General features: G+C 35.2%; 1 protein-coding gene across 1 annotated transcript; it reads left to right on the forward strand.

Moving 5' to 3' along the window:
* The first annotated feature begins 8,587 nt into the window (after window positions 1–8,587).
* nkx2.5 (NK2 homeobox 5) lies at window positions 8,588–10,660 on the forward strand. Its single transcript, XM_079630894.1, has 2 exons — window positions 8,588–9,050; window positions 9,783–10,660. Exons 1-2 carry the CDS (start codon window positions 8,717–8,719, stop codon window positions 10,382–10,384), a joined length of 936 nt encoding a protein of 311 aa, XP_079487020.1. The 5' UTR covers window positions 8,588–8,716; the 3' UTR covers window positions 10,385–10,660.
* Window positions 10,661–14,449: the final 3,789 nt, after the last annotated feature.

The raw sequence follows: 14,449 nt of genomic DNA on the forward strand, positions 1-14,449 counted from the left end.
TATATTAATATATTTTTTAGGCTTTCTATTAGCATTAAATAAGATAATTGTGGTGGCTAATGTTAGTTTAGTTCAAAAGAACAACGTGTCTCATATTAATTATATATATATATACATACATGCATATATACAGTATATATACGGTATATGTATACACACACATACAGTATATATATACATATAGGTCCATGTTAGCTATTTATATAATTATTGTATATATATATATATGCATAATAATTTATGTATCCCTGTATATGATTATTGTGTGTATATATAACATGCATTAATCATACATAGCTAATATGGATGCATAAATTATTATGCATCCATCCATACAGATTTATGTGTGATTTAAATACAATAAATAAATAATGCTATTACAATATAAGCTATATAAAATATTACATTGTATATATTAACAATATTTTGTGGTTATTATTAATTCTGCATGTTATATGCATCATGCATGACATATGTATCGGTGGATGGATGGACAGGTAAGTATTAATTTGACAGCTTTGGGCACCATTCAATTAATTAGGCTATATTTACCATAATGAAATATAATAGTTTTATGTATAGATAAATAGTTGTATGCATATTTCAGCTGTAACAAACAAGAAACGGTCAACAAATTGTCTTGCCAAGCACAATCTGCCTCTTGACTTGCACAGTCCACACAGACATTAATCACTGTAAAACTCAATCCAACCAGCCCTGAGTTTCTAAGAATCTGGTTTGTGTAAGGGGAAAAGGCGCATTGATGTTGGTCAGGCCCATGTTGTCTGAAGCCAGCCCTGATCTGAAGAGCGTTCCTCTTGACTGGCACATAAAGCTGTCAGGGCGTGTGGCACAGGGTTGGCGCCAGGCTGAGCTGCAGCTGTAGCGGGCACCTCCACCAGCCTCCTGCAGAAGCACTCAGCTCATCGCAGCAGAACGCTGGAATGAGACCACCGCACCGTAAACAAGCTCTCCTGCACTCTGGTTTGGGCTCTCCTGTCATAGGACTAAAGATCTATAAACAGGCTTTATGAGGCTCTGGTGGCTGTGGCCTAGCAGCAGGCGGACTGGTTCTCAGGCCTGGGCGCTGCAGCTAATATATGACAGGCCAACACCACAACAAAGTGGCCATTCTGAACGCTGATGAATTTACTGAGCTGAAGGTGCGGGTGATCTGGTCAAGCGGTCAAAGACGTGTAGTCACACTCCCAAAGAGGCCAGTTTTCAGAGATGATGCGGGGGTAAATCTCATGCATCATAGTACCAACGGACTCGTTATGAGGGAGACATCATAAAGTCATGTCAGAAAGTTTGTTTCTTAAAAACACACACACACACACACACACACAAAACCAGGCCTTAGGCATAGCCACAAATCAAGATTTGCTCTAGACTATTTTTTCTGTGTTTTCCAAGATAAACATTGTATATTTTATTTATTGTTTATTATCTGCTAAAACTACATTGCATTCATGCCCATAAGCAGTGCAGCAAGGAGGCAGAAATAGAGTAGTAGACAGACTTCACATTAGACACCATAATTTGTACATAAACAACTGGGATTAAAAAGCAAGACAAAACAAATATTTTAATTTTTTTTTTAGAATTCTATTCTGTGTCTTTGCATCAATGTGACAAATCACTGTCAATTCTTCTCTTGGATCATGGCCGCTGTCCTCGATGTAAAGCACTGCGTGTCTGCCCTCTAGCGGTCACTTATATACAATGCATGTGAAGGTTAAACATTGAAGATGGTTCAAATTGGGTAGGGTAATTCAGTGTGAGAAAAAAAAAAGATTTTGTGTAGGATTTTGGGAGCTTTGCAAAAGAAAAAATGATTCATATTTGTTAATGAGTAGCCTTACCCCTTTTTGGGGTTAATTAAATGTGTTAGTTTTTCAGGTAGCATTTAAGCTTTAAATACGATTATATTTAGTGTAAAATAGCTTTTTAGTATTGACAACATAGCCAATCACTTTTCTCAATCACAAACACTGAACAACATAGATTTAGGAAAATCATGTTTGCCTGCATGCCTTTAGATTCCCTACTGAACACATTCGTAGCAATATATGGAAGGATATAGCCCAATATACCCACAATGTAAAAAAAGAAATCGCTAAAATAACAGAAAAAGTAGTTACTGGTAGCTTATTGTATTTATTATTAAGGCTTATTACATTTATTATTAAAGACAATTATTTTTTTATGGAATATTGCAGTATTTATTTTATTAAATGGTTTATTTGTGCACATCCACTATATATATTTTTAAATGTCATTTGCTATAGTAATAAAAGTAACTTCCCCTTACTATCTTCGCATGTTTACTGATTGTAAAGCGCTTTGGGTGTACAGTAGTATATGAAAAGGGCTATATAATTGCCTCATTCATTCATACTGGAGCGATGGCGGGACAACCTGTCAATCACGTGAGATCACAGCAGGGGCGTTTCCTCCTCCGAGGCAAGAGAGGCAGTGCCTCCTCCAAAAAATTGGATGAGAAAATAATCCATATTGCAAAAATATTACAAAATGTGAAATTAAAAAGTGTCTAAAATACGTGTTTTTCTAAGGTAACACTGTCCAGCAGCGACACCTGCAGGAAAAGTTACAGAAGGAGTCAACGCGCTCTCTTGCGTCCCCTGAACCCATTGACTTTTAACAGACCCCCTAAGGGGGGTAATTTAGAATAAATGGGGGAAAGTCACTTGAAAGAAGGCAATGCCTCCATCGTGCTATGATTGGATATGATTCGTTATGATTGGTAGCCTACGTGCAAAAAATCGGGGGCATTGGCTACATGACACTGTTTTCAACTTTTTATGCATTTTGGCCGTTCATTTAGCTACACGACACTGCGTTTTGGGGCCTGAAAAACAAGAACTTTTGAAAAACGGATTCAAAGCGTAAGTTTTTGTAAAGGATACCATTATCGTTATCAGAAACATGAATTTATGGAAAAGGTGAAGTCATGTGCATGTGTATAATGTGCTCAGTCTATATGCGTAATGTTTCTTTACAAAGTGACATCGCCACCCACTGGCCTGGCATGAATAATACAGTGTTTTCTTCTTTCTTTTTTGTCTTTTTCGCGGATCCGTGTGAATGATGATCATTTTGACAATGTTGTCATCTGTACACGAAAAACCATGGAAAAACTTTTCTGTTTTTAGTACATCGTTGTTGTGTAAACGTAGGCTACCCTTAGATATCATTGATTTATGTCAAATTAAATCAAAATTGAAATTATGACTTTGTTAGTGAGCAAATCAGCTTGATGAAATTAAAGTTAGGCCTACGTCTTCTGTTTGTTCACGGAGCTTGATGACTGATGATACAAACATACGTTAACTATTTAAAAGAACAGTTGAACATCAGTTCACACATAAAATATGGTTGGTTGGGATAAGATGCATCTGGGGCAAGATGACACATGCTTGACCATCGATGACACAAAATGTCATATCAGCACTTTTTGATTTCATCTGAATATCAACATTTGTGAGATTTAGTCAGTCGAAAAACAGTTTTGAGGTTAATTGATCTAATTTTCTGTCTCTGGTAAATAGTGATCTGACATTGTATAATGCAGAATATCAAAGTGTTTCTGTGTCTATTTGTTAATGAGAGATTGGTGGACACAAGTATGTTTTTAGATTTGTAGAGTAAAAATTATAGTTTTTATTTTGAAGTAACCCCCCTTTACCTTTAATATTGGACATGTTGTGCTAGAACAACTAGCAAATGTTATTTAAATTGTATAATAACACATTGGGTGATGTATCATCATGCACATGATAAACTTGTCTGAATATGTCACAATTCAAAAATGGATCCATATATTGTTAAGGAGGGAAGGTTTTTTTTTGTCATTTAAAAAAAAACTTTTTTTGTCTCCTCATTTTCAGGACACCACTGCACGCCACTGGATAACAGCGACAGAAAACCACAACCATCCAATGGATTGCCCAATTGAAAAAAGTCTCGCTTTACTTTTTTTGTTCTCGTTCGAGAAGCCGTTTCATTCGGATAGGCCATAGTAGCCTACCATAGGCCTACACACAATAGATAAGAAAAGAAAAGCAACTTCCGTTTCATGCCGACTTTAAACTTCTCCCTGAGCTGTATTGCTAGTATGTGATCTTTAATAAATATATTTGCTAAATCCTAAACTGCAAAACGGAAATTTGTTTAAATATGTTTTCATAGAGAAGCGTTTTGACTGTTGTGAGTAGGCGTGCGTGAATGAAACATTGACACTGCTATGTTAAAATCTGCCACCAGGAGGCGGATTACGCAGAACTACATTACAGAAAAGTGTTTAGATTTGTAAATGAGGTATAGCCTAATAGGCCAAGTTTAATTTCATAGGCAAACTATTTTTTGTATAATATAGGCTATAACACATTATACTGTAAAACAAAAATGTTATAAATACATAATATAAAGAATATGTGTAGCCTATTTGGTCTCCATCTAGGGAATTTTGACGACTTGTCCAGGAGTCTAAACTTCACATCCAGTGGCATTCCATGATCTCAGCTGCCGGATGGCCTGTGAAATCATACGGGAGGAACCAGCTGCAAAAGCCCCTTATAATTATGATTAATATAGTTACAAAGCCTTTTTGAAATGTGAGTATATGAACATGTTTCAGTGTGACTGTGAGCGAGTAGTCAAAACTATTCTGAGCCATCCAAAGCAGAGCAGGTCATCTGACTCCCTGAGGGGGCAATCATGTTACTGTCTGCCCCGACTAATCCACCGCCAAAGCCCCGAACATGAGTTCAGAAAGAAAACTGTTATTGCCCGAGAAATGGAAGACAAATGATGTGATGACAAAACGCGCAGCTTTAAAGTAACAGTAATGATTTTATTCTTCTCTTCTTCATTCAATATATATAGCATATCTAAACTTATAAGTAGCCTACCAGTCAAAAGTTTGATTAATGTGTCTTAATGTTTTTTGAAAGTATATAATCTCTTAATCTCACCAAGGCATTTATTTGATTTAAATACAGTAAAAACCCTATGAAATCATGTTATTACTATTTAAATTAATTAGTTTCTATTGTAATATATTGCAAAATGTAATTTATTTCTGTGATTCTAAGCTGAATTTTCAGCATTATTACTCCAGACTTTAGTGACACATGATCCTTCAGAAATCATCCTGATCTGCTAAGAAACATTTATTATTATTATTATTATTTTAATATTGACTATTTTTAGAAAGTTTATAGAAAGTTAAAAAGAACAGCATTTACTTGAAATATATATTTTTGTATGCTTTATTAATGTTTACTGTAGTTTATATCAATTTAATGATCATAAGAAATTATCTTAGAATGATTTCTGACAGTGACTGAAGACTGAAATTTCAGTCTTTGACATCACAAGAATGAATTACATTTTAAATTTTATTTAAACAGAAACCAGTTCATTTAAATTGTAATAATATGTCACAGTATTACTGTTTTACTGAAGTTTTGACAATAAATGCACCCTATAATACATTTCTTTCAAAAACATGAAAAACCTTAACGTTTTGTTTTGTTTTGCAATTTACAACTTTGCATCATTTCAATTTACTTCGATACTGGACTGAATTATAAATGTGCACTTGACTTTCATGGATCAATACAAAATTCATGACAATAAAATAATATTTTCAGCAATCTCCACAAATGCAAAGACATCCGCACTGATATATGTCGCTTTAAATTTTCTTTCCTTGTTATAACTCTGTGCAGGCCTTAATTTAACTGACACGTGATCCATTTGTCGCAAAACTGCTGGATGAACTCACGAACAAACACCGGAAACAACTGGGGAAAAGTGAAAGACTTGAAATTGTTCAAATGTAAAAGTTATTGCAGATAAAAACATGTAGCACGCAAAAAGTAGGCCTATGCTATATATATAAAAAAGTTATTGATTAAACCAAAGATAAACTAATATGACATTTTATATATAGCCTAATTATATAGCCTACATAACGAAATGTTGCATAATAAAAAATAATAATAATTTAACACAATAAGACATGTTTCAAACAAACATCACAATCACATGTAAAGGAAACATTTAGCCTATGTTTAATTATATTTAATAAAATAAACGTTTTTGACGCTTGTTAGTGTTTAAAAGAACCATTTTAGTTCTTATTGTGAAGAACATTTTAATAATCTAAATATCTTTTTTTTCCATTACAATGAACATTTTGTGCATTTGTAAGGCTCTCTGGATTTTAAAGGTTCTCCATGCCAATAAAAAAAAACGTTATTTTTAAGAGTGCAGGTCATGGCCTTGAAGAACGCAACTGCCTCCTCGTCAAAATGTGTTGAAAAAAGAGTATTTGAAAATCCCCAGAGGTCTTACGGCATGAGCTTCCTTCAGGAGGTGTTCAATTTGGAAGTGATTGACAGGGATGAAGAGGTCTGTGGTTTCATCACTGCAGCAGACTCATTTAGATAACACCCATCTCACCCCTCTGCCCCATCATTTCCTAAACAGGTCGGCCTACAGGAAGTGTTCAAGAACGTTATCCAACTCTTTATCTGCTCCAAATGCGCTGTTGAAAGACAAACCTTCAGATGCAGTTGCTTAGTGGGAGTTTGTGCCTCTTCTTCTCTTGACCGTGTAGTCTGTCATAATATTTAACACAAATGCATCAAACAAGACGAATTATTCAAGCAACCCCTGTCTCAGAAACAAAAAAATCGTGGTAAACTCTCGAAAACGTGCAAGTTTTCAGCTCCATCCGTCTTGAGGACTGTCACTGACTGCAGCAGAGGAGATGCCTAATAAATCATCGTGATATAAAGCAGTTTCCATAACTGCAGTCAGTTTACTTTATTTCACCAATTATTGCAGCGATGGATAAGGGAGTGTTGATTCGCTCATAGAGAAAAGTGCTTGCGTCCATTTATCAGAAACGCCTGTCTGAGACTCAGACTCAGATTTTCTGCAAAACTATAAACATGAAGCTCTATAGTGCAGACACGGGCACCATTTAACCGTTAGAGATCAAATAAACGATAATACTGTCTGTCTCCTCTGCACACAAGCACAACTCGTGGCTAATATCCAGAGGAACGGGATACTGATGATGCCAAAAACCTGGATTAGTGTTCGTTTTGCAGCGCTATTATATATAATGCATATTAATATAGAGGTCTTGTCATATTTTTTTGTTGTGTGAAGAATTACTCAAACTCAATTACATAATAAATTACAGAAACATGTGATAGAATAGTGAAAAGTGTTATGATATAAAATGAAAAGGTACAAGAAATACAGAAACACTTTATTTTAAGTGTTATAATTACATTGTTACAGTATAATTATATTTAGTTATTGAGTTATATTAATTAACAACATGTAGCCTATGGGTTGGATTAGGATCTGGTTGAGGGTTGCATGGAAATATGCAAGTACATGTAACTACACTGTAAAATAAAGTGTTACACATTAAAATAAAAGGTAACACTTTATTTTAAGGTGACGTAGTTACACGTTACTACTTAGTAATAACTATGCATAATGCAACTAACCCTAAACCAAACACCAATTCTAAGCCTAAGGCTATACGTGTATAGTTTATTATTACACTGCAACACGCATAGCCTACCTTAAAATAACGTGTAACATATTTTGATATCTAAAACAGGCCTAAGTCAAATGAATATATGATATTATATAATTAATGAATACCAATTAATTTGATTTAATACAGACTAATTAAAAATACATTCAATTCAATTGAATCAGTTAGATGTGCAAACCAGTAGACCTGCTATGTGTAACAGGCACACTGCCCAGTGTAAAGTGTTAGCAAACTATCAATCACAGATGTCCCAGCAAGGTCTGCTTTGGACCAATTTCCGCCACACAGGTCTATATTTTCTATGAATGGACATGTGTTGCTCTTCTGCTGCATGCGGCTGTTCGGCGTGGGTGGGTTTCTGGTTTGTTGTCATCTGTTATCACGTCTTGATAACAAACCCAGTGGCACCAGAATCTTTCAGTGGTAGACAGTTGGGTTTGTCATTGCTGGTTTCAGGTTCCAGCAACGGCAGTGTCTGATCCCTTGGAGAAAACTCCTCTCTGGCCTGTTGTTTCCTCTGGATCAAGCAATTAAGAAGAAAACAAACAAGCTGAGAGCGCAATCTTGCGCGCGGTCAGTTCCAGGCAAAATATCTATTTGCCACATCATATGTAGGCCAATAATTAAAACGGATGACTTAAATTCATCTTTAGAACTGACAGACTCCACTTTTGCCACCATGAAAAAGCATCGATGTGAATTATGTAGGTAATAAAAACAGGCAACACAAGTTATCAGTATTAAGACCATTAAAAAAATATACAACAATGCGATTTGTTTGTGTTAGTAAAGTTGTTAAAATGGGTGGAAATTGTTTCTTATGCACATACTTGTATGGAGGTCTTACAAGTCATTTTAATATTATGCGTCACCGACCAATAAAAAGCTGTGAAATGCCATACGCGCAGCTGACCCCGCCCTCTGCCTCACTACAGTAGCCTATGCCGTCATTTAGACTTACCTTACACCCCGAAAGTGTGTTATGAGGGGTCTATTAGAAAGATGAACGTGCTAAGACCTCTAAACACAACAGATTAACCTTATTCACTAAACGAGGCACCCCTGATAAATGCCAACCGGACTGCCCAAGAGGACCATCACTCCATGGCAATGTTTTCCAGCCAAATGACTTCCACTCCTTTCTCAGTGCGGGACATATTGAACCTGGAGCAGAATCAGGAGGACATGGTCTCTCTGGACATGTCTCAGCGGCTGGACAGTGCCCTCATTCCGACCTCATCCTGCATGCTGTCCACTTTCAAACAAGAGCAGTTCATGGAAATGCCATCCGGAGCCTCTCTCTTCAGCGAAGACCTGCAGGACGACAAAGGCAGTAAGAACTTCGGGACTGCTGCCTATTATGGGAAGAATTTCTTAGAAATGGACTATGTTAAAGACGCAAAAACGGATGACACGTTTGAAGACAAAGAGAAAAAAGGTGAGAAGTCGGACATTTATTGGAAACTGTGTTTCCTGTTTATTTAAAATATCAAATGGAAAAACAAATTTAAAGAATGTGTAATTGAAGTGTTTAAACATTTGCGTGTTTCCCAAAGTGTCTCAATTAATTATAACCTAATATGCTAATTAATTACCAAGCCATAAATCATATTTTTTTGTGATTTTTAGTTATTTTTAATTTAATAATCGTTTTATCCCGAAAATAAAGTTCATGATTAAATTGACGCTTAAAAGTATCTGCCATAAAGTGCACAACATTATACTCAATTGAACATGTATAAGTTTTAAAGTAAGTTTTATTTGTTTTGTTTTTTTAAATCCAAATAGGTTCAAAAGCTACAGCCTGAAGTGAAAAGGTCACTGCACTTATATTAATAATAATAAAAAAAACAAGTAGCCAATAAATTATTCATTTTAAAAAAAAGTTGCTGCATTAAGTTTTTAAGTGCAATCAACTTGGATGTTTAAGTCATTTCAACTTAAATTACATTAAACTGGCTTTAAAAAAGGAGTTGAATCTTGTAGCTTATAGCTTAAAAAAAGTAAATTGCTTAACTTATTTTGATGAGTTAAAGCAATGTTGTCATAACTAATTGATCATATAATTTTTCACAGTGTGGAAAGAAAGATTTTATAATGATAAATTTACAGTGTGTCCCATGAATTATATCAGTTAAATAAACTTTGATTAATTATCGACTATTTTCAGACATCAGCTGCTCCCAGGAAGATCCGAGTGAAGATCTGAAGCTGGATGATCCGGATCGACCCAAACAGAGGAAGAGGAGGAAGCCTCGTGTTCTCTTCTCTCAAGCGCAGGTGTACGAGCTGGAGCGACGCTTCAAACAGCAGAAATACCTCTCTGCACCTGAGAGAGATCATTTAGCCAACGTGCTCAAGCTCACCTCCACACAGGTGAAGATCTGGTTCCAGAACAGACGCTACAAGTGCAAGAGGCAGCGTCAGGATCAGACCCTGGAGATGGTGGGCATCGCCCCGCCGAGACGCATCTCGGTGCCGGTGCTGGTTCGGGATGGGAAACCGTGCCTGGGAGACACGTCCACGTATAACACCTCGTATAATGTGGGGATCAATCATTTCACCTACAACACCTACCCTGCGTTTAGTAATTTCCCGAGTCCAGGCAACACGAACTACTCATGTAACTATCCATCGAGCATGTCCAGCATCCCGCCCTCGCAGTCAAACAGCAGCTACATGAACTTTGGAGTTGGGGATCTGAATAACGTCCAGGCTTCTTTTCAGTCCAGCAGCGGGGTTCCCTCACTACACGGCATCCGAGCGTGGTGAACAAAAACGGCATTACCTGCATGTCATTTCTATGGACATTTACACTCAAACGACATTTTCATAATTGATGATTATTGAGTAGACAGAATCCTGGCCGAGATGGTTTTGCTCTGTCAGATGCAAGACACGTTCATTGGCTTTAAAATTTCCCGTATAGGCTACTTTAAAAACTGTCTGAATAATTTGCTTGCACTTGAGTTAAATGATGAGAGATTAGCCGCACGTGGACTATCTAATTTATAATTTTCACCAGATTGTAGCCTATGAGGCCTGTAAAGCATAAAGTTCGTGCGACTTTCTTTTTTTTATTTTCTTTCTTTCTTTCTTTCTCTTTCTTTCTTTCTTTCTTTCTTTCTTTCTTTCTTTCTTTCTTTCTTTCTTTCTTTCTTTCTTTCTTTCTTTCTTTCTTTCACATTTTAATTAAATTTTGACGTGGATAGATCAATGGTAGACTGCAACCAATTTATAAAAGAACAGCAAAGAACAATCCTATTATTATAAGCATTTTTTTTCTTTGTGTAGGCTATAGCCAGAAAGTACCGCTCGAATTAAGGTTTTGTTATTATTGCCTGTGTAAGTTTGATATGTAACCTTTTCGAAAGAACATAATAAAGGTTTTTCAAGAATGTATGCAATTATTATTTTGTTTGTGTAGAATAACTATTTAAATATTAACACAACAACAATAGGCTATAATAATAATTAACATTTGTAGTAATTAAATAAATTATTCTTTACGATGGTTCAAGCACTTTAGTGTTTATAAGAATTATTGTTATTAATATTATAGATTTAAAAACAATGCACAGCTTTTTTTCTCAATTATGTGACGTTTATAATTTGGTAAACAAAATTAAGTTTAGACACTATAAAATAAAATTTCACAACTTATCAATATAAATCAAAATATGGTGGATTCAGGTTGAATTTGGGACACTTTTCCATTGAGATGACTGGGGAAAAGTGTCCACATATCAACCTAAATTCGCACCTAAATAATTGCTAATATTTTAAATAATAATAATAATAATATTTAAGGACCAATGTTTCTCATGTGTTTCAGTGAGGACATGAACCAGTACTTTGCGCTGTAAACGTCTAGAAATAATCCCAAGGTGCAAATGCTTCAGAGGACATTGTTCTGTTTAGCGTATCACGTGATTTGATTGGACAGGTCTTCAGAGTAAGCGCTTTGACCCGATTAGAAGTTGGTGGTCATTGCAATGATCAATCCAGTTCGAAACCAGCTGAGATTAATGTTAAAACTATATCACTCTTAAACAAAAAAAATATATATAACTTTTATCCGTAACACTTTACAATGTAAAGGTTAATTGGTAAACATTAACTATAGGCCTACATGAACTAATAGTGAACAATACTTCTACGGAATTGATTCATTTTAGTTAATATTAATTTCAACATTTACTAATACATTATTAAAATCAAAGGTTGTATTTGTTAACATTAGTTAATGCATGTGAACTAACATGAACAAACAATGAACAGCTGTGTTTTTATTAACACAAAGATGAATAAATAGCCTACTGTAACAAATGTTTTGTTCATTATTAGTTTATGTTAGTTAGTTAATACACTTACTAATGTTTACTAATGAACCTTATTGTAAAGTGTTACCCTTTCATCTTAATTATCTTATATTTTATCTTATATCACTATTAGACAAAAAGTTAAGGTTCTACAGAATCTTAAAAGTTCTGATAGGCACCACAACCTTTTAGTGGTTCCCATGTGATTATTTTTTAAAGTAGTTTTAATTAATTATATTTGTTTTAATTTATTGTTTATTCATTTTTATGAATTAAACAGCTCGCAAACATACATTATCACAATTATAGCAATCATTTAAAACATTCCTCCTTTTATTGAACCTTTTTGGCACAAATTAATTTGAGTCAAGAATCCTTTGAGTCACACCTTTTTTAAGAGTGTAAACTCTAGCCTATATACATCAACCCACAAAATGGTTTTGTTAACACACCGTAAAAAAAAATAGAATCAAAAAGTTATGACAACAAAAAAACTCAAATTAAGTTAAATTCAGATTTATTTGTATAAAGCGCTTTTCATGCAGTCCACATTACAATTTAGAGTGATCTGTAATCAGAGTTAACTGTCTAAGTGAAGTATTTCAGAAGTACATATAGCCTACAAATCACACATGCAGTTTGCTAAAATGTTATTAATTTAAACAATGTAATAATTTAAGGCAGAAACAATGAGCTCATTGAAGTAATTAATACATTTTCAACTTTTTTATGAATTATACAAGATTCAACTCATTTTTTTAAGTCAGTTTATTGTAAATTTAAGTTTAAATGACTTAAACAACCAAGTTGATTGTACTTAAAAATTGAAGGCAACATCTTTTTTTCTTTCTACACTGTACCCAAACCTATACTTTTGTTTTTAATTTTGTTTATGTGTGTGTACTATTTTTGTAAAGGCTGGAGTCACCCTTGATTGACAACACAAAAGTGCTCTGCTTAGTGTGCAGAATGGCACAATTTGCTTGACATAGAGAGGTAAGGGTGCATGGCTGTGCATGCGAAGACTTGGGAGATCCACATTTGCTGCCACTTCAAATGATTAATAGATTGTCCTTGGGCATCTCTCTGGCCTCTCCACACATATAGGTAAACACAATTCCCCCTCTCCACCACATCCACCCAAGCCAGCATTTACAGATGAAATATAATAGAATGCGTAATGTGGATGACTGTCAATTCAAGTCAAATATGGGGCCACTGAGAGGTAAAGAGAAAGGTCACACAGTTACAATAGTGGGCCACTCTTCAGAGGCGTTGAAAAGAACAAGTCAGATAACATGGACGCACATCTCTAAAAATAACAGACCTTGTCCTCCGGCCACAATGGAAGGAGAATGACAGAGAGAGGGAGAGAGAGCATGCGAGAAAGAGACCAGGGATAGAATAATCAGCTTTTCCGGGTCTTATCGGAGGAAAGACAGGGTTGCATGCCTCTTTATCAGCGGAGCTCTGATTATGGCCATAGCTTTTCTGAGCTTTTCCCCCCCTGCGATACTCCAGTTCTGTCCTGCCCAGCATAACAGCTGCTGGTTCATCGCTGCCCAGGATGTGAGTTTAACTCAACTAAATTACCTGTCATACCGTAGGTGTCCATGAGACAGCCTCCAGCGTCTAGCATGGGTTCAGATGGAGGCATGAAACTAAGAAACTGAGGGTGAGTGGCAACAATGGTTAGGCCCTAAATAAAGCCCTATTTAGAAATAAATAAAAATCGGTGTAGTCTTAAATTAGCTGTATGCACTGTAAAAAAAAATTCTGAAGGATCACGTGACACTGAAGACTGGACCAATGATGTTGAAAATTCAGCTTTGCATCACAGGAATGAATTACATTTAAATTTTTCTAAAATAAATTTTGACAATAATTATTACTGTTTTTTTTGTGTGTGTATTTTTGAACAAATAAATGTGGGAGCATATAAGAGACTTCTTTCTCCAAACTTTTGAAAGTTAGTGTATAGAAAATTAGTAACAAAATTGATGGATATTCAACTCATAAACCATTTTGAATATAAATGATTATAACGGTTATGTTTGGTTTTATTGTCTTTGTGTTAGGTTTTCCCTGTCTGCCTGCCCGTCGGTGTTCCTTAGTCTCCTTGATTGTTAATTAGATCTACACCTGTTCTGTTTTACATTGATTACTCTGTCTGTGTTTTTAAACCCTTAGTTATGTCTGTTCATTGTTCTGTGTCGTTTGTGTTAAACATTGTGTATTATCTCCTGAGATTTCCTGTTGAATTTATTAATTAAAGAATGTTGTATTTCCTGAGCCGTGCCATTATTGCCGCTTACTTACAAATATTTTTTTACTTTCAGGCTTTCTATATTGACCATTTTTTTGTAGACGTTGTCATGTTAGAGATACTCGTTTTCAAAATGAAAAACTTATGATATAAACTTTGAAATTTCAGAGATCTTTGTAAGAGATTTTATTGATAATTGTCACTTTTGTCTATAGATTTTGGTTCTTGTTTCATGTTTTCAATTCATGT

Source organism: Phoxinus phoxinus (genome assembly GCF_949152265.1).
Source record: "Phoxinus phoxinus genome assembly, chromosome: 12".
In the NCBI taxonomy this organism is placed as follows: domain Eukaryota; kingdom Metazoa; phylum Chordata; class Actinopteri; order Cypriniformes; family Leuciscidae; genus Phoxinus; species Phoxinus phoxinus.